General features: G+C 41.3%; 1 protein-coding gene across 4 annotated transcripts in view; it reads left to right on the plus strand.

Moving 5' to 3' along the window:
* EYA3 (EYA transcriptional coactivator and phosphatase 3) overlaps positions 1-20,390 on the plus strand; it is a 205,789-nt gene that overhangs the window by 175,972 nt on the left and 9,427 nt on the right. For all 4 annotated transcript variants that reach the window (XM_054538878.1, XM_002811181.5, XM_003775759.4 and 1 more), the window contains 5 exons: positions 129-218; positions 2,808-2,866; positions 6,627-6,787; positions 10,379-10,493; positions 11,537-11,658. In XM_054538878.1, coding sequence (XP_054394853.1) covers positions 129-218; positions 2,808-2,866; positions 6,627-6,787; positions 10,379-10,493; positions 11,537-11,658 — 547 coding nt within the window. The remainder of the gene's footprint in view (positions 1-128; positions 219-2,807; positions 2,867-6,626; positions 6,788-10,378; positions 10,494-11,536; positions 11,659-20,390) is intronic.

A 20,390-nucleotide genomic window follows, 5' to 3' on the forward strand; every position in this document is an offset into this window, starting at 1 on the left:
ATGATAGTTTGAAGCACAGTTGGGAGCTCGTGTGTTTTGGTCTTGACCTAAAATAATTTTGAAATTTTAATATTAGAACCGGGACTGTGACTACCAAGTCAAGCTGATTTTTGCTTATTGTCTTCTAGGACCCAACAGTAGTGATTGGCTCAGGTTTAACAATGGAAGAAATGATTTTTGAAGTGGCTGATACTCATCTATTTTTCAATGACTTAGAGGTAAGCATTTTAAATTGTTTCTGTGCTTCAGTGAGACATTTTATTCAATAACTATTTAGAGCTTTTGCTTATTATATTTAGAAGATATGTGGTTAGATAGGGTGGATATGGAGAGGCCAGCTGGCCACTAAGGCATACATACATAGTCTTAGAGAAATAGTACTTGCGGTTGGGTCACCACAGTTTTGGTTCTGACCTTCAATTTTATTGGCTCAAAAATTTGATTTTTGTTGGTTTATTTGGAGGTGATCTAGCACTAGGGGAAAGGCCAACCCATCAGGCAAAACACTGACATATAAACCAATATTCTAACTTAATAATCTATATTAAATAATATATATAAAGTGAGTTTGATTATTTGTACTCTCAATTATATTTTGACTTTTCTTCCATTTTACATTCTTAAAGGATAGTCTCCTGATTTGTCGAATCTATAAATGGTTACTCTAACCCATCATATTTTATACATGTTTGTTGTTCATATGTAGGTTAACCTTGATATTCAGAATAATTTTATAGTTAGGTGCCAGAAAAACCAGGAAACACTAAGAGCTTCATGGTGAAATTTTTTGGCTTTGACATTTGAGTTCACCTTTGAGGTGAACATGGTGTAGCAGAAGGAGCACAGGACAGGGAGTCAGAAGACCAGAATGTGAATCTCACATAGGGAAAGTTATGTTCCCATTCTGGGCCTCAGTTACGCAGTCATCCTACACAGGAAACTACCAACAGTGATTACCATCTATAGAGAGGGATGAGTTGCCAGGACACAAAGGTGGGAGGGAGCACACTTTTCACTTCATGTCCTTTGAATTTTGAGCTGTGTACTACATATTTTACCTAGTTTTAAAAATAGTGAAAATTTTAAAGTAAAGTAATATAGGATTTTATAGGCTGGGCGTGGTGGCTCATGCCTGTAATCCCAAAACTTTGGGAGGCCAAGGCGGGCAGATCACTTGAGGTCAGGAGTTCGAGACCAGCCTGGGCACCATGGTGAAACCCCGTCTCTACCAAAAATACAAAAATTAGCCGGACATGGTGGCGCACACCTGTAATCCCAGCTACTCAGGAGGCTGAGGCAGGAGAATTGCTTGAACCTGGGAGGGGAAGGTTGCAGTGAGCAAAGATTGCACTACTGCACTCCAGCCTGGGCAGCAGAGAGAGACTCTGTCTTTAAAAATAAAAAATAAAAAGATAGTATTTTATAAACACAAAGTAATCATTTTTTTAATCTTTTTTTTTTTTTTTTTTTTTTAGTAATAGAGATGGGGTTTCACTGTATTGCCCAGGCTGGTCTCAAACTCCAGAGCTCAAGTGATCCTCCCACCTTGGCCTCCAAAAGTACTGGGATTACCGGCATGAGCCACTGCGCCCAGCCAACACAAAGTAATCCCATCTCTTTTAAAATAAATGTCTGTTCTACTCAACAGACAATTCTTCAATAAATTAATAGTGCCCCGAGCTCCAGTACTTTTGTCTAAACTCCATAATGCTTTAATCTTCCCTCAACTTCATATGTTGATAAATTAGGACATCATAGTTTTTATTCAGCAAACATTTATTGAAAACCTACTACATGCCAATAATTATTGCCAATTGTATTTGTAATGATTTTCTAGACATAGTCCTCACTCAGGAACTGAAAGTTCTGTGAAGAATTTGACCTGAATGTGTTCCTGCCCCCAGGTCAGTGCTTCTCAACTTTAGGGGGCATAAGAATCACCTGGGGAGCTTCTTAAAAGTGGAGATTCTAGGACTTCACTCTCAGAAATTCTGATTCAAGTAGGTCTGGGATGGACCCAAGAATATGCATTTTTAAAAAACTTCCCCAGAGGATTCTGATGCAGGTACCCTAAGTGGTATCAGAGGAGTACATCCATCAGTTAGGCAGTGGGCGGCATTTTATGTCAGTAGTAGCATGGGCTTGGTGGAAAGAACCTTGGATTAGAAGCGGGGGAAAAAAGAAGCAGAAAACCTGGGTTATTTCTAGTCTCTTTCTGCCACTCACTAATTGTATGACTTTGAGAAAATCATTTCACCTCACTTTTAAAACATGAGATTGACTTAGATGACCTCTTCTAACTCCTGACTTTGAAGTTAGAAATTTCAGTCATTCTCGGTTTTGATACCACACTCTACCAGCATCTGTTTTGTCTATAAAAATTTACTGGGCACAACCTACATAAGGATACTGTACTAGATCAGAGAGATGCAAAGGAGATGTGAGATGTGGCTCCTGCCCCAAGAGACCTGCATTGTAATAGGACTTACAGTCTGGTGTAGGACATAAGAACATTTGAAGTGTAAGGGAGCTTGTGCTTGTTCCCATGAGCTGTTGGAGAAATGAAATATTGAGATAGGAGTAGAAACAAGGGATGGGATAGTTACAGAACTCATGAAGACTGGGATGTGAATCAGGTCTTAAGAGGAATTGGACAGCAAGGGGTGTGAGAGTGATCACCCACACATAAGAGATTCCATAAGGCATTTCATTATCCTGCCGCTGTATATGGTCTCTTTATAGTATGTCATGATGGTAATATCACTTCTACTCCCTAGACTGAAGTAGTGTGTTTTGTCTTTTAACAGGAGTGTGACCAGGTACATGTGGAAGATGTGGCTTCTGATGACAATGGCCAAGACTTGAGGTGATAAACATAATGATTCTTGAACACCAGTACACCTGTTATGTGCAAGATCTGTCTGTCTAGGTTTGGAGGAAAACAAAGATAAATAGAATCTATCTCTGAAAGAGCTCACAACCTGTTAGAGGACATAGAAACAAACATAGTTAACCATGATGTACAGTGTGAGAAGGTGACAATAGAAAATGCCGTGGAGCACGAGAAGAAAGAATTCTGTTGGGGATAGGGAGTGGGTAGTGCCAACACTGGAGAGGCCTTCTCAGTGGAGTAGCATTAAAGCAGAACATTAAAGAATGGGTAGCAAGCCAGGCACGGTGGCTCACACCTGTAATTGCAGCATCTTGGAAGCACAAGGCAGGAGGATCACTTGAGTCCCGGAGTTCAAGACCAGCCTGGACAACACAGGGAGATCCCATCTCTGTAAGGTAGTCTTCCACATTTTATTATAGTGAAAGCTAAACCAAGGAGATCTCAGTGGCAAAATGCTTGCTCAGGGTCCTCATTCCTCTTTCTTCTGGCCCAGTAGCCTTAGCTAAGGAGGATCCAAAAATTTATCTAGCTTAAAGACTTATAAGAAAAAAACCTGTCACATCTTTTCATATTAGTTTGTTTGAATGTTTATCCCTTTTTATAAGTAAAATGTTCTTCCCAGTAACTACCCCAGAATTCAGTGTTCCATCCATAAGTTCTCAAATACAGAGCAGAACTAGACATACCACCTTAATAAGGACCTACTCAGGTAGAGCTGAGAATATTGGAAGGTTTCACTTTCAGGTGCAGCATCCAGTTGTACATGTTGTGGCGTCACATGGTCATGGAGGGCACAATTCTTATGACACTTTACTGTTCTTTTCAGGGAAAAGTCTGGTCTGAAGAGTTTATATTCTGCTCTGAACCCCAGTTGTTGTTTTTTTTTCTCTTATACGTGTGGCTAACCAGTAATTACTTATCATGTCTTAGCAGCTATATTTTCTTAAGCACAGAATCTCACTCTTCGCATATTGGGATCTATTTTAACTTTTGATTGAACCAAGTTGTTCAGTCATTTTTAGATCTTTACTTATGAAATATTAATCCTTCCTAGTTTGTATAATTGTATTGTCTGTTGCTATGCAACAAATTACTCCAGAGTTTAGTACCTTAAAACAGTTAAATGGCCAGATGCAGTGGCTTATGCCTGTAATCCCAGCACTTCAGGAGGCCAATGCGGGCCAATCACTTGAGGTCAGGAGTTCGAGACTAGCCTGGCTAACATGGTGAAACCCCGTCTCTACTAAAAATACAAAAATTAGCCTGGTGTGGTGGCATGCACCTGTAGTCCCAGCTACTCGGGAGGCTGAGGCAGGAGAATTGCTTGAAACCGGGAGGCAGAGGTTGTAGTGAGCTGAGGTCACACCACTGCACTCCAACCTGGGCGACAGAGCGAGACTCCGTCTTAAACAAACAAACAATGAAACATTTATCCTCTCACAGCTTCTGTAGGTGAGGAACTTAAAAGTGACCTAGCTAGTTTTTTCTTTTTAAAAAATACTTAATATTTTTTATTTTAATTTATTAATTTTATTAATATTTACTCAATTTCTTTGTTTATTTTTATTTTTTATTTTTGGCTGAAGTGTAATGGCACCATCTCGGCTCATTATAACCCCTGTCCCTGCCTCCCTCAAGCAATCCTCCCACCTCAGCCCCCAAAATAGCTGGGACCATAGGCGCATGCCACCACTCCTGGCTAATTTTTTGTATTTTTAGTAGAGACAAGAGTGCCATGTTGCCCACGCTTGTCTCGAACTCCTGAGCTTAAGCAGTCCATCCACCTCAGCCCCTCAAAGTGCTGGGATTACAGGTGTGAGCAACTACACCCGGCTTGTACTCAATGTCTTTTTTTTTTTTTTTTTTTTTTCCTTTTTCCTTTTAAGATAGGGTCTTGCTGTGGCACCCAGGCTGGAGTGCAGTGTTGTGATCATAGCTTGCTGTAGCTTCAACCTTCCAGGCTCAAGTGATCCTCCCACCCCAGCCTTCTGAGTAGCTGGGCCCACAGGCGCATGTCACCATACCCAGCTAATTTTTCCTTTTTTTTTTTTTAGAGATGGGGTCTCGTTGCCCAGGCTGCTCTCGAACTCCTGGACCCAAGTGATCCCCTCTCCTTGACCTCCCAAAGTGCTGGGATTATAGGCATGAGCCATCACACCCAGCCTACTTAAAGGATTTTAAATCTAGAAAATCTATTGTTAATTAATTTTTTTCACTGTTACAAATTTTATTTTGTCAAGGCAAAATATACATATAGAATTTACCATCTTTATCATTTTTTAAGTGTACAGAAGTGGTTCCTTTTTTTTTTTTTTTTCCCCAAAGAGACAGGGCCTGCTCTGTTGCCCAGGCTAAGGTGCAATGGTGCGATCATAGTTCCCAATAGCCTCCTGGGCTCAAGTGGTCCTCTCACTTCAGCCTCCTAAGTAGCTAGGACAACAGGTACACACCACCATACCTGACTAATTAAAAAAATTTTTTCTTAGAGATGGGATCTTGCTATGTTGCCCAGGCTGGTCTCAAACTCCTGGCCTCAAGCAGTCCTCCCATTTCAGCCTCCCAAATAGTTGGAATTACAGGCACCAGCCACTGCCTCTGGCCAGGGGTAGTTCTTTTCCCTCTGCAAGCTGAAGTGCAGTGGCGCGATCTTGGCTCACTGCAACCTCTGCCTTCCAATCTCAAGCGATTCTCCTTCCTCAGTCTCCCGACTAGCTGGGACTACAGGCATGTGCCACCAAAACCAGCTAACCTTTGTATTTTTAGTAGAGATAGGGTTTCACCATGTTGGCCAGGCTGGTCTGGAACTCCTGACCTCAGGAGATCCACCCACCTCAGCCTCCCAAAGTGCTGGGATTACAGGCATGAGCCACTGCATTCAGCCCCAGAGGTAGTTCTCAATTAGAGTTTCTGGGGTTGAAATCAAGATGTTGGCTAGAGCTCTAATCATCTGAAAGCTTAACTGGAGCTGGAGAATGTGCTTCCAATCTCTGACATGTGGCTGATGACAGAAGGCTTTAGTTCCTCATTACACATGCCTCTTCATGGGGCTGCTTGAATGTTCTCACGTGACAGCCGGCTTCTTCCAGAGCAAGTGCTCCAAGAGAGAGCAGAAGAAGCCTAGTCTCTGAAGCCTAACACTATCACTTTTATCACTTTCTATTTATATTTTAAGTATAGTCCATACCCAAGAGGAGCAGAATTAGAAGAGAGGAATATCAAAGAATTCATGGACATATTTTGAAGCTACCACAGTGACCTATGAACATAAACCAGCCAGCAGACGACTTAAGGAAATATCTGCCATTATCTTACCATTGTTAGCATTTTAGGCTATTTCCTTTAATTATTTTTTCATGTTTCTCCTTTTTACATAGTTGCAATCACTGTGTAAGTGTACTCACAAAATTTTATATTCTGCTTTTTTCACTGTGTGGTTATTTTCTGTCATTAGTGAAAAAGATGCCTTATCCCAAGTCAACCTCTAAGGAATGCTGGTGCTTGAATTGTTTCTACCTTTCATTCCCTCTCTCATTTCAATCCTTTCTTTGATAGAAGTAATAAGTGTGAGATAGAGAACTAATGAAAGATAGACTCTGACATACAGAGATCAAAGAAGAAGATCCTTAAAGCCATTGGCCTTATTTATCCGATACCAAGAACCCAACCAAATAGCACTCAAACAAAAACTTTATGCTGTATAAATTTTAATTTTTATTATCTTCTCTCCTTGCAGCAACTACAGTTTCTCAACAGATGGTTTCAGTGGCTCAGGAGGTAGTGGCAGCCATGGTTCATCTGTGGGTGTTCAGGGAGGTGTGGACTGGATGAGGAAACTAGCTTTCCGCTACCGGAAAGTGAGAGAAATCTATGATAAGCATAAAAGCAACGTGGGTGGTAAGTGTGCATATAACCAGTCTGATTCTCTGTTTCTTCCTGGTTTCCTCCTTTTCTTTCCAGGGATTCCTTAGATTCCCCATGACAACTGCTTGTAAATTATGCCACAGTAACATGTTAAACTCTGTATTTAAAAAAATAGAGGTTTGGTTGAAATCTTTTGGGAGGAAGCTCTATATTTCTAATGGGCTTCTCTAAGCATAATTTTGGGAAGTTCTCTTGTTCTCTTTGGACAAATGCCTTTTTAAAGGAAACATGTTCTGTAGATTATGTTTGATGACATGTATCACAACTGCTGTCAATGCTCGTTAATAGGGTGCCACATTTTTTTTTGGCTGGTTTATATAACTATCAGGACAAGTCAAGTAGAACTAGCTAGTAACTTTTCGCAGATGGAAATCTAGGTCCAGGATTGTAGGTTGGCAGTATCAATGTGTTGTGATTTGAAGGATCTTGGAAATTCTTTCTGACCAGAAATATTTCAAATGCCAGATGCCACTATGCCTAAAATTCTATTATTTAGAATTAATCATAGATTGTTTGAATTAAAAGAGACAGAAGTCTAATCTGAATTCCTCATTTTGCAGTTGAGAAAAGTGATGTCCATCATAGGGGTAGTGGGGGCAGCTTATTCATGGTCACATTGCAAATTTGTAACCATATCATGTTCGAAATTCACATTCCCTAACTTTTTGGTCCAGTGCACTTTCATGCAGCTCCTTTTTTAGTGAGGTACCCTTTTGAGAAAATATTTAAAACTGTAAACCATCACCCTCAAAGATACAAATACATACAAAATGTTGCTCGAAGATTCAGGGATTACATAGCCTGCCTAGAGCAGGGGTCCCCAGTTCCCAGGCCTCAGACTGGTACCAGTCAGCGGCCTGTTAGCAACCAGGCAGCACAGCCACATAGCAGGAGGTGAGCAGGCCGGCAAGTGAGTATTACTGCCTGAGCTCCACTTCCTGTCAGATCAGTGGCGGCATTAGATTCTCATAGGAGTACAAACCCTATTGTGAACTGCACATGCAAGGGATCTAGTTGCATGTTCCTTATGAAAATCTAACTAATGCCTGATGATCTGAGGTGGAACAATTTCATCTAGAAACTTCCCGCCCCCCACCCAGGTCCATGGAAAAATTGTCCTCTACGAGACTGGTCCCTGGTGCTGAAAAGGTTGAGGACTGCTGGCCCAGAGGTATTTTATTCAAGGTCAAGAGCCCTTGTACTATACTATGCTGCCTTACAATGTGGTGCAGAAAGTAGGAACAAGACTTTGAAGATCAATTTGGTTCATTTCAGTTACAGCTCTCTAATACCAGATAAAAATCATGGGCTTCCAGACTTCAGGAATCTAATTTACTTTTTTCAGATTCCCCTTCTTATTGCTTTTCTCTTCTCATGATTCAAAGCCAGTATTTTTTATTTTGGTAACTCCAAGTCTTTTTGCATTTTCTTTCTCACAAACATTAGCCTTTCTTTTGTTAGTTTTCATATACAGCCTGAGTCTCTTTATCTTTTCCCTGCCCAATGCCTGGACCTGGTTTCCTGAACAAAGCGATGTAACTCTGTGTGAGAATCCTCTAAGTCTACTTTGGAGAATAGATTAAAATTAATGGCCAGCTGTATGTTTTGTACAATATGAATTGATGAAAGTGCCACATCATGTATTAATTGAGTATATCATATATAGGTACTGGTTTTGTTGTCGTTTTGTTTTATCCAAAATGTTAAGAGTCATCTAATTCTAGACTTACATTGTGGAACCATCAATCTGAAAACAAATTATACTCCAGTTCTCCTCCTCACAAAAATGCCATCTGCTTTTATGGAGTATTACTAATAGAATACAGGATTTTTTTTTTTAACCTTCACTATAGAAAATTCAGATCCAGATTTACTGCTTGAATATTTTAACTGAAGTGTCTGAGAGCAGGCTTCCATCATATGAGCTCTCTTTTTTGCTTAGATATCTAGTCTTGGGTAGTGTTTTAGTGTCTTATCAGTTGGAGTTGTTTTAGAAGTACAGTATGGAGAATTAGTCATTCAACCTGGAATTTCCTGTCAACATGTTCTGAAGCAAGTGGACAAAGTAGTCACCATGGAAGTTCTGTGGAGTAATGGAAAGACTTCTCAAGACCAAAAGCTGCAAACTTACTGTGTAATCTTAGGGCCATTTTTTTCCGTTGGGTTTGGTTTCTTTACAGAGAGATTAGAAATGCTGAGGACTCTTCTAGCTGTAACACTAATTTTTCGCACTTTGGTTCTTGATGTCATGTTCTAAGCAGAGCAATTCAAAGTGTGGTCGACCAGTCTGCAAAAGATATGCTATTGGTTGGTGATGAAAGAAGGAGCTTGCACCAGAATCTTAATTATTTCTGTCAGCTGATTTTATTGTTGTTATTGTGTCCCCGTAACAAGACTTTTCTAAAAATTTATTTTTGCCTGAACATCCCCAAAACACTCTGATAAAGAAAGTAAAAATGGCATTCTGGGTAGCACTACTCTAAGGTTTCTCCAAGAAGAGAAATTAAAAAAAAAAAAAAATGCCAGGCACGGTGGCTCACACCTGTAATCCCAGCAGTTTGGGAGGCCGAGGTGGGTGGATCATGAGATCAGGAGTTCAAGACCAGCCTGGCCAATATGATGAAACTCCATCTCTACTAAATATACAAAAATTAGCTGGGCTTGGTGGCGGCCGCCTGTAATCCCAGCTACTCAGGAGGCTGAAGCAGAGAATTGCTTGAACCCGGGAGACGGAGGTTGCAGTAAGCTGAGATTGCACCACTACACTCCAGCCTGGGCGACAGAGCAAGCTCCATCTAAAAAAAAAAAAAAACACAACTGGTCTTATCTTGACACCAAGAACCACACTTCCAAATCCTTGTTCACTCATGCCAACACTGGCCTCCCGCCAAATTAGGAGATGTTCAAGGAGAAACACAAGGTTGCCGTGCTAGGGGCACCCTGTAGCTCTGCTCCCTTGATGTCCTCTGTGATCCACATCTGCAGCGAGACCTCCATGCCCAAACCCTGTTCAAAATGCTCTTCATAAACTAATGCTTCCTGGGCTTCATAGCATTAGTGTACTGCATGAAGTCTAGGGACAGGAAGATGGTGGGTGACATGACCAGGGCGCAGGCCTTTGCCTCCACCACCAAGTGCTTGAACATCTTTACCCTGTTCCTCGACATCCCTGTGGTCATTGCACTCATCATGCTTTTCACCACTAGCTCAGTGATAATCTTCCAAGCAATTTCTCAGAAGATAAAGGATCTCCAAGGCCAGTAGTAGAGCCCATGTACTCCACTGCTGACCCTGCACCCTGGGGCTGTTGGTCCTGCCCTTTTGACCCCACCCCTATATACAGCAGTTTATATTCACCTGTCTACAATGGAATTCAATAAAGCACATGTGTTCATGGGAAAAAAATACATATATGTGTGTGTGTATATATATATATATATATACACACACACAGTAGAATATTTAAATGACTCACACTTTTTGAATTGAATTTAGAAGTTGCTTTCTCACTGTCAGCAAATATATGTTGTCAAATGATAAATGTGTCTGCTTTTATTCCTAAAGGTCTCCTCAGTCCCCAGAGGAAGGAAGCACTGCAGAGATTAAGAGCAGAAATTGAAGTTTTAACAGATTCCTGGTTAGGAACTGCATTAAAGTCCTTACTTCTCATCCAGTCCAGGTATGGAAATGGTTCTTTTAGGTCTCATCCTCTCAGAGACATACTCTTCTACTCCAGTTCAAGATAAGCCACTCTCTAAAATAGGGTTTGGGATAGGGGTAGAGAGGAGTTTAAATGATGTAGGGAAGTATTTGTGTTAGGTGAGAAGCAAGGTCATTTTATGTCAACAGCACACCTTCTAGTTTTAAGAGAATATTTATATATGAAATCCTTTTTCTTTCTCCTTACTTTTTGCTCACGAAATTAAAACTCAGTAACCCATAATCTCTTGTCCATAAGTTGGACCTGGTGACGTCAAAGAATACATGGAGGAGATGTATTACAAATATCCTAGGTACAGGAAGCTCCAAGAAATGTATCCAAACCCACTAAAGAAGGCACGATTCAAAAGAAAAAGGGTACACTAAGCAGATTAAGGAGATTTCAACATGAAGCTTAGACTGGGAAATAAATGCACCAGTCTGTGTCTGCACCACTACCCTATTGCTCCCTCCCTCAAAGCAGGAATTCCAGATCCACAACGTAGTAAACAGTAAAACTGACACCAAGGAGTGGATATCTGGTGAAGGTAAAGGACATGTAAAATTAATGTGTATTCTAGAATCTATGTTGCTATTGTGTGAAGAGCAAAGCAAACACAAATCATATCTCATTTATGGACTGACTTGCATTCAGATGAAAGAGTACAGCTCAGAGCTTTTTGTTGTTTGTTTGTTTTCTAAAATATGGTATCAGTGACATGGGTTGGTGGTATTTATCAAGTACTTGTGACTAGAATGGTCAGAGGGGAAATAAGGCAAGAACTAAGTTGTTGCTCTGTGTCCGCTAAGATACAAAAATGAATAGAATCTCTGCCCTTTAATATAGAAAGTAAATGAACATGAAATAATGAGTAGTAGCTGAACATTGGCTCTGAACAATATAATACCAGGTACTTTAAAGTTAATTTTTAATAATTAAATTCTAAAGAGTTGGCACATATGAATTCTTGCTCCCAGGTTGGTTTAGTTTCACCTTTTCTTTTCCCTTTTACTCCCTTATAGAAAGAATTGTGTGAATGTTCTGATCACTACCACCCAGCTGGTTCCAGCCCTGGCCAAGGTTCTCCTATATGGACTAGGAGAAATATTTCCTATTGAGAACATCTATAGTGCTACCAAAATTGGTATGGTTTCTATGCTGTTTCTTGTTACTGGCCTTGCAATAAAACTTTCTACTCATGATGCACCTATTATTTTCTAGCCCCTCTGTTAGACACTTGATTTGTAATACCTATAATCCTCACAACAGTCTTCTAATATTTTCAGTAATGCAATTGAGGCTTAGTAGTTATATAGCTTGCTCAAGTTCTCACAGCTAGTAAGTTACATAAGTATGCTCTTTGATAATATTTGAAAGAACATAATATCTAGCTTAGAAATCTAGTTTTGCCTCATTTCAAGTTTCTCTTTTTCACAGAGAGTATGTAGTATAATAGAAAAAGCACTAGATTAAAAATCAAGCTCTAAACTGTATACCTAAAAATGGTGGCCAGACAAGACGAATCATTACCTGTATTACCACCACTTTGGGAGGCTGAGACGAGAGGATCACTTGAGGCCAGGAGTTCAACACCAGCCTGAGCCACATGGCAGACCTCCGTCTCTACAAAAAAGTTTTTTTAATTAGCTGGGTGTGGTGGCACACAGCTGTAGTCCTAACTACTTGGAAGGTTAAGGTGGGAGGGTCACTTGAGCCAGAAGTTCAATGCTGCAGTGAGCTGTGTGATCTTGCCACTGTGCTATAACCTGGGTGACAGAATGAGACCCTATGTCTTAAATAAAATAACAGGTATTGACCAAAAAATTAGCTGGGTGTGGTGGCAGGCGCCTGTAGTCCCAGCTACTTGAGAGGCTGAGGCAGGAGAATGGCGTGAACCCAGGGGGCGGAGCTTGCAGTAAGCCGAGATCGCACCACTGCACTCCAGCCTGGGTGACAGAGCGAGACTCCGTCTCTAAATAAATAAATAAAAGGTATTGACAAGGATGTGGAGAAATTGGAACCTTTATGCACTGTTGGTAAGATTGTAAAATGATGCAACTGTTGATAGACACGTTGGTGCATACCTGTAGTCCCAGGTATTTCAGAGGCTGAGTCAGGAGGATCACTTGAGCCCAGGAGTTTGAGTTGAGCCTGGGTAATTTTCTGGGTAAATATCTGAGAGAATTGGGTCTCAGATTCTTAAAATATATCTAAATATCCAAAAGCAGGGTCTCAAAGAGATATCTGCACACTCATGTTTATAGCAGCATTATTGACAGTAGTTCAGAGCTTAGAAGCAGCTTAGATGTCAAATGTGGATGAATGGATAAACAAAATGTGGTATACACATACAGTGAAATATTATTTGGCCTTGAAAAGGAAGGAAATTCTGTCACAGGCTACATCATGGATGAACCTTGAAGACATGCTAAATGAAAGTTAAGACAATCACAAAAAGACAAATACTTTATGATTCCATTTACATGAGGCTTCTAAAGTAATCACATGCATAGAACTGAAAGTAGAATGATAATTGCCAGAGGCTGGAGGAGAAGGGAAATGGGAGTTGTTCAACGGATATAGAGTTGCAGTCATGCAAAATGAAAAGGTTCCAGACATCTGTTATACAAAAGTTAACATGACAGAACTTTACACTTAAAAATTGTTAAGAGGCTGGGTGCAGTGGCTTACACCTGTAATCCCACCACTTTGGGAGGCTCAGGTGGGTGGATCACAAGGTCAGGAGATCGAGACTATCCTGGCTCACACGGTGAAACCCCATCTCTACTAAAAATACAAAAAATTAGCTGGGCGTGGTGGCACTCGCCTGTAGTCCTAGCTACTCAGGAGGCTGAGGCAGGAGAATCCCTTGAACCTGAGAGGCGGAGGTTGCAGTGAGGCGGAGGTTGCAGTGAGGCGGAGGTTGCAGTGAGCCCAGATCGCGCCACTGCACTCCAGCCTGGGTGACAGAGTGAGACTCCATCTCAAAATAATAATAATAATAATAATAATAATAATAATAATTGTTAAGAGAAGCCAGGCGCAGTGGCTCATGCCTGTAATCTCAGCACTTTGGGAAGCTGAGGCAGGTGGATCACTTGAGGTCAGGAGTTCAAGACCAGCCTGGCCACAATGGTGAAACTCTGTCTCTACTAAAAATACAAAATTAGTCCGGCATGGTGGCGTGAGCCTGTAATCCCACCTACTTGGGAGGCTAAGGCAGGAGAATTACTTGAGCCTGGGAGGTGGAGGTTGCAGTGAGCCGAGATCATGCTACTGCACTCCAGCCTGGGCAACAGAGTGAGACTCTGTCTCAAAAAAAAAAAAAAAAATGTTAAGAGAGTAAATTTTATGTTACTTTTTTTTGAGTTGGAGTTTCGCTCTTGTTGCTCAGGCTGGAGTGCAACGGTGCGATTTTGGCTCACCGCAACTTCTGCCTCCCAGGTTCAAGCGATTCTCTTGCCTCAGCCTCCCAAGAGGCTGGGATTACAGGCATGCACCACCATGCCCAGCTAATTTTATATTTTTAGTAGAGACGGGGTTTCACCATGTTGGTCAGGTTGGTCTTGAACTCCTGACCTCAGGTGATCCATCTGCCTCAGCTTCCCAAAGTGCTGGGATTGCAGGCGTAAGCCACCGCACCTCGCCAAAATTTATTGTTTTAAAGATTAGTGAATTTCATGTTATGCATATTTTACCAGCTTTTTTTTTTAAAGGAAAAAGAAAATAAACATCAAGGACAAGGATTTAAGTCCTGGCCTCCCTACTTACTAGCTCTCACCTTAGGCAGATTATCTTCTTTCCTGAGCCTCAGTTTTCTCAAGTAAAATGAGATCTTAGAAGTGAGTACAGGCCAAGTGTAGTGGCTCACACCTGTAATCTCAGCACTTCAAGAGGCCGAGGCGGGCTGATTACTTGTGGCCAGGAGTTCGAGACCAGCCTAGTCAACATGATGAAACCCCCTCTCTACTAAAAATACAAAAATTAGCTGGGCTAGGTGGCAGGCGCCTGTAATCACAGTTACTCGGGAGGCTGAGGCAGGGAGCATCGCTTGAACCTGGGAGGCGGAGGTTGTGGTAAGCCGAGATGGCTTACCACACTGCACTCCAGTCTGGGTGACAGAGCGAGACTCCACCTCAACAACAAAAAAAGAAGTGAGTACAGATAGAGAAGAATAGAGGTCTAAGAGCTACGCCGTGGGGTCCTCTAATGTTTGGATCATGAAGAAGAACCAGCAAAAGGTGTCAGGAAGACTGACCTGTGAGGCAGGAGGAGAACAAGAAGAATCATGTCTTGAAAGAATGAAGGAAGAGTGATCAACTCCTTCTAATGTTGTTGATGGGTCAAATGAGACCCAAGGGCCAGGTACGGTGGTTCACGCCTGTAATCCCAGCAATTTGAGAGGCTGAGGCAGAAGGATTGCTTGAGCCGAGGGGTTCAAGACCAGCCTGGGCTACATAGTTTTTGTTTTTGTTTCTTTGTTTTTTAATTAGCTGGGAGTGGTGGTGCATGTCTGTAGTCCCAGCTGCTTGGGAGGCTGAGGTGGGACAATCGCTTGAGCCCAGGTGGTCAAAGCTGCAGTGAGCCGTGATTATGCCACTATACTCCAGTCTGGGCAACAGAGTGAGACCCTGTCTCAAAAAAAAAAAGACTTGAGAATTGAATTGAAGGTTGTTTTTAGATACATGAAGGTCATTAATAGCTTTGACATGCAGTTTGAATAGGGGAGTGATCGGGATTAAACCCTAATTGGAAGTAGTTTAAGAGAGAATTGAAATTTTATAGAACTGGTCTAACAATATTTTTATTAGACCTGTTCTAATATTTTTACTAACTTATTAGTAAATGAGAGAGACTAGAAGGAGAGTTGGAGAAGGGAACTATACAACTCTTTAGAGGAGGTTTGTTTGGAGAGGAACAGAAAAATGAAGTAGTGGCTCTAGAGGTATGTGGACTTCAGAGGATTTATAAGATTCATAAGAGAAATTATATCTATTTTATATGCAGATGGAAACGATCCACTAGATGAGGAAAAATAATAATGGTGCCTATTGTGTGCTAGGCAACGCCAAGGCACTAGGAATACAGCAGTGACAAAAGTCCTCTGTCCTCATGGAACTTACCTTCGATCAGTGGTGCTAAGATAATTGGATTATCCATATAGAAAAAAAGGCAGAATTGTTTTCCTTCTTTATATTATATGCAGAAATATAAAAACTTACCATGAATGGTACGTTTTTTAATTTTTAGGAGAAAATATAGAAGAGTATCTGTATGATCTTAAGGTGAGGATGGGCCTCTTTTAAGAATCAAAAGATAGTATAAAAAGCAAAAAAAAAAAAGATCATGGATTGCATGGAACTTTTAATTTTACATACAGTTAAATATAACATAAAGTGACAAGCTGGGCACATGCCTTTAATTCCAGCACTTTGGGAGGCTAAGGCATCACTTGAGGCCAGGAGTTCAAGACCATCCTGGGTAACATAGTGAGGCCCCGTCTCTACAAAAAAAAAATAAAAATTAGCCAGGTGTGGTGGCGAGTGCCTGTAATCCCAGCTACTCAAGAGGTTAAGGTGGGAGGATCACTTGAACCCAAGAGTTCAAGGAGGCTGCAGTGAGCTGTGACTGTGCCACTGCACTGCACTTTAGCCTGGGCAACAAAAGGAGACCTTGTCTCTTGAAAAAAGGTAACAAGACAAGCCCACATTTTGGGATAAGGTATTTACAACACATTTAATTGGCAGTTAGAATACAGAATCTATAAAGAACTGCCAGGCTCAGTGGCTCATGCCTGTAATCCCAGCACTTTGGGAGGCCGAGGTGGGTGGATCACCTGAGGTCAGGAGTTCGAGAGCAGCCTGATCAACATGGTGAAACCCCGTCTCTACTAAAAATACAAAATTAGCTGGGCGTGGTGGTACATGCCTGTAATCCCAGCTACTGGGGAGGCTGAGGCAGGAGAATCGCTTGAACAGGGGAGACAGAGGTTGCAGTGAGCCAAGATTGTGCCATTGCACTCCAGCCTGGGCAACAAGAGCAAAACTCCATCTCAAAAGAAAAAGAATGCAGAATCTATAAAGAATTCCTGCAAATCACTAAGCAAGAGACAATTTTGAATATAGAAAAATAGGCAAAAACCTTGAAACAACCAGTTTGCCGAAAAGGAAAACAAAACTGTCGGTAAATATATGAATAAGTCCTTAACCTCACAAATTAAGGAACTGCAAATCAAGAAAATGCAGATTTAAATGTGGTACGTTTTCCAACCATCAGATAGACAAAAACTTAAATCTAACAGTGTAATGGGAACTCTGCCTCTGCAAGTGGGATTGAAAATGGATATAACCTGCTTTGGAGAACGTTAATGTCTAATGAAGTTTGAGGTGTACATAACCCTATGATCATGCAATTCCGCTTTTAAGATCTATATATACTTTAGAGCAGGGGTCTCCAAATTACAGTCCATGGGCTAAATCCTACCCTCTGGCTGTTTGTGTAAGTTTTTATTGAAACCATGCCCACTTATTTATACAGCTCCTTTCACACTATAGTAGCAGAGCTGAATAGTTGCAACAGAGACCGTAGGGCCTGCAAAGCCTGAAATATATACTATATACTGTCTGACTCTTTACAGAAAAAGTTTGCTAACCTCTACCTTTGAGTAATTCTTACATGCACAAGGAGACATGTACAAGGATTTTTTTGATATACACTTGTTCATCATAGAAAATAATTGGTCTGTAAACCTGTCCATGAACAGAAAATTGATAGATATATTCAAACAACAGAATGCTATAGTGCAGTTAAAAGTGGATTAAGTAAAATTACCTATACTCATAAGGATTAATATTAAAAACAATAGGCCGGGCACGGTGGCTCACGCCTGTAATCCCAGCACTTTGGGAGGCCAAGGTGGGTGGATCACCTGCCTGGCCAACATGGTGAAACCCCATCTCTGCAAAAAATACAAAAAGAGCTGGGCATGGTGGCGTGCGCCTGTAATCCCAGCTCCTCAGGGGCCTGAGAATTGCTTGAACCCAGGAGGCGGAGATTATAGTGAGCCAAGATCGCACCACTGCACTCCAGCCTGGACAACAGAGCAAGACTGTCTCAAAAAAAAAAGAAAAACTGATGAACAAAAAACATGGCAGACAGATAAATGTACAGTATGTAATATCTATATAAAGATTTAAAATATTTACATTTTAGGAGTACTTGAAAAGTTTTGTTCTGTAATGTCTTGATTTTTTTTTTTTTTAATCTAGAGCAACTATAAGGGTCAGGTGGAGTGGCTCATGCCTGTAATCCCAGGGCTTTGGGTGGCTGAGGTGGGAGAATCACTTGAGACCAGGAGTTTGAGACCAACCTGGACAACATAGTCAGACCCCATCTCTACAAAAAAAATTTTTTTAATTAGCCAGTTGTGGCCAGGAGCCGTGGCTCACGCCTGTAATCCTAGCACTTTGGGAGGCCGAGGCGGGCGGATTGCCTGAGCTCAGGAGTTCAAGACCACCCTGGGCATCACGGTGAAACCCAGTCTCTACTAAAATTAGCTGGGCATGGTGGCGGGCACCTGTAGTCCCGGCTACTTGGGAGGCTGAGGCACGAGAATTGCTTGCGCCTGGGAGGCGGAGGTTGCAGTGAGCCAAGATCACGCCACTGCACTCCAGTCTGGGCAACAGAGCAAGACTCTGTCTCAAAAAAAAAAAAAATTAGCCAGGTGTGATGGCTTGTACCTACAATCCTAGGTACTCTGGAGGCTAAGGTGGAAGGAGCACTTCAGCCCACAAGTTTGAGGCTGCAGTGAGCTATGATTGTGCCACTGTACTTCAGCCTGGATGGCATAGAAAGACTTTGTCTCATAAATAAGTAAATAAATACAGCAACTATGAAGTGTTAAGATTTTACAAAGCTTCGTTGGTGGTAGGCATTTTTTCTCTCTTTTTTTTGAGACACGGTCTCGCCAGGCTAGAGTTCAGTGATCACGACTCACTACAGCCTCGACCTCCCTGGCTCAAGCAACCCTCCCACTTCAGCTTTTCAAGTAGCTTGGGACTATAGGTGCATACCACCATGCCTAACTTTTTCTATTTTTTGTAGAAATGGGATCTCACTTTGTTGTCAAGGCTGGTAATTCTCCATGCTTTTTTGTATGGTTGAATTATTTCATTTACAAGGGATTGGGTGGAAGGGAACATATATGAAAGCACTCCCTTCAGATATTGTTCCTGCTGCTGGTTACTTTATGTATATCATAGGAACCCAGAGCACTCACTGAGTCTCCCACATCTGAAAGACAGATTTTCTGTAGTGCTTATTATACTGAGACCTGGCACCTGCAGTCTCATCAGGCTAATGGAAATGATCTCATTCCCTCTGTCAGTAAGTGTGCTTATTTGGTATTTTTCCTCAGTCTCAGTACATCCAGAGCTAATTTGCAAAGCTGCAGTGGGATCTGGTGCTATGGTAACCACAGTGGGAGGCTTGAGGCTTTTCTTCACAGAACTGTGAAATGGGAGCAAGGAGAAGAAATACTTTTTCACTTCCTCTGAAATGATAGCAAAATATGGTTCTCTTAATGGCCATTCTGTGATTTGGGGACATTAAAGAGAATTCTCAAAATAATTTCTGAAAATGTCAGAAGTTTTTTTTTGTTTTGGGGGGTTTTCTTGAGTCAGGGTCTCACTCTGGTACCTAGGCTGGAGTGCAGTGGCACGATCATAGCCCATTGCAACCTTAACCTTCCCACACTCAAGCAATCCACCCACATCAGCCTCCTGAGTAGCCAGGACTTCAGGCGTGTTCCACCACCATACCCAGCTAATTTTTTAATTTTTTGTAGGGAAAAGCTCCCACTGTGTTGCCCAAGCTAATCTCAAACTCCTGTGCTCAAGTGATCCTCCTGCCTTAGGCCTCCCAAAGTGCTGGGATTGCAGACATGAGCCACTGCTCCTGGCCAGAAATATTTTAATAGAGAAAACCCAGGGACTAATATTCTCCAAAGACTTGGCTGATCTTACAGTTCACCAGCTTCAATTGCTTGACATATGATAAACTGATTAATCATTGGCCTCATCCTTCTGAATAGGAAAGCTCATATCCAGAAATGGAAGTATTTTACCAACTGTATTGGAGTGAGTCCTGTTTTCATGGAGCTGCTTCTTTACTTTGAGCTGTTAATAACTCTCTTGGCCTCTTAATCCTTTTAAAGGAGGCATTACAGAGTATATTTCATCCTTGATCATTGCATGCCAGGACAATGAAAATGTCTGTGTTCTTATCCTCAAAATATGAGTTACTGCCTTTGTTGAGTCTTATAAGAAAGTCAAATCTGACTCACTTAAAAGAGTTTTTTGCTACAGACAGATCATAGTAGACTGTGCATCTGGTGGAGGTTGGCTTAGTTTGTAAAGCTGTAATGGGTGAAATGGAATTAAAGAACTCTTCAACACCTTGAACATAATAAGAATTTATTATTAGTTGAATGGTTTAATGTTTGAACTGAATTGAGGCATAAGACCTGGACTACAGTCCTCTACTGAATCATTTGTGCGATTAATATGAATTTACTCAGCAAACATTGATTGAATCCCTCATATCAATCTAAGGCATGACAATTCTATTGTAAAATATTAGCACTAAAAGAGACCCAAGTGCACTTAAGCCAAGCCTTGTATTATAAGTAGCCAGCTGAGCCCAGAGTGAACTAGTGTCTGGTCCAGTTGACTAGTCCATCTGTTTTGAAGTGCCACTGGGTTAAGGATGTCAAAGATTTACAGTTACATATCTGCACAACTTCTGTGCCAAATAGGACTTCTGAGTATGGAAGTATAAGTTCTGGCCAATTATGTTACAGCTATCTTAGATTTGTAT

Source organism: Pongo abelii, chromosome 1, assembly GCF_028885655.2.
Source record: "Pongo abelii isolate AG06213 chromosome 1, NHGRI_mPonAbe1-v2.0_pri, whole genome shotgun sequence".
Taxonomy (NCBI): domain Eukaryota; kingdom Metazoa; phylum Chordata; class Mammalia; order Primates; family Hominidae; genus Pongo; species Pongo abelii.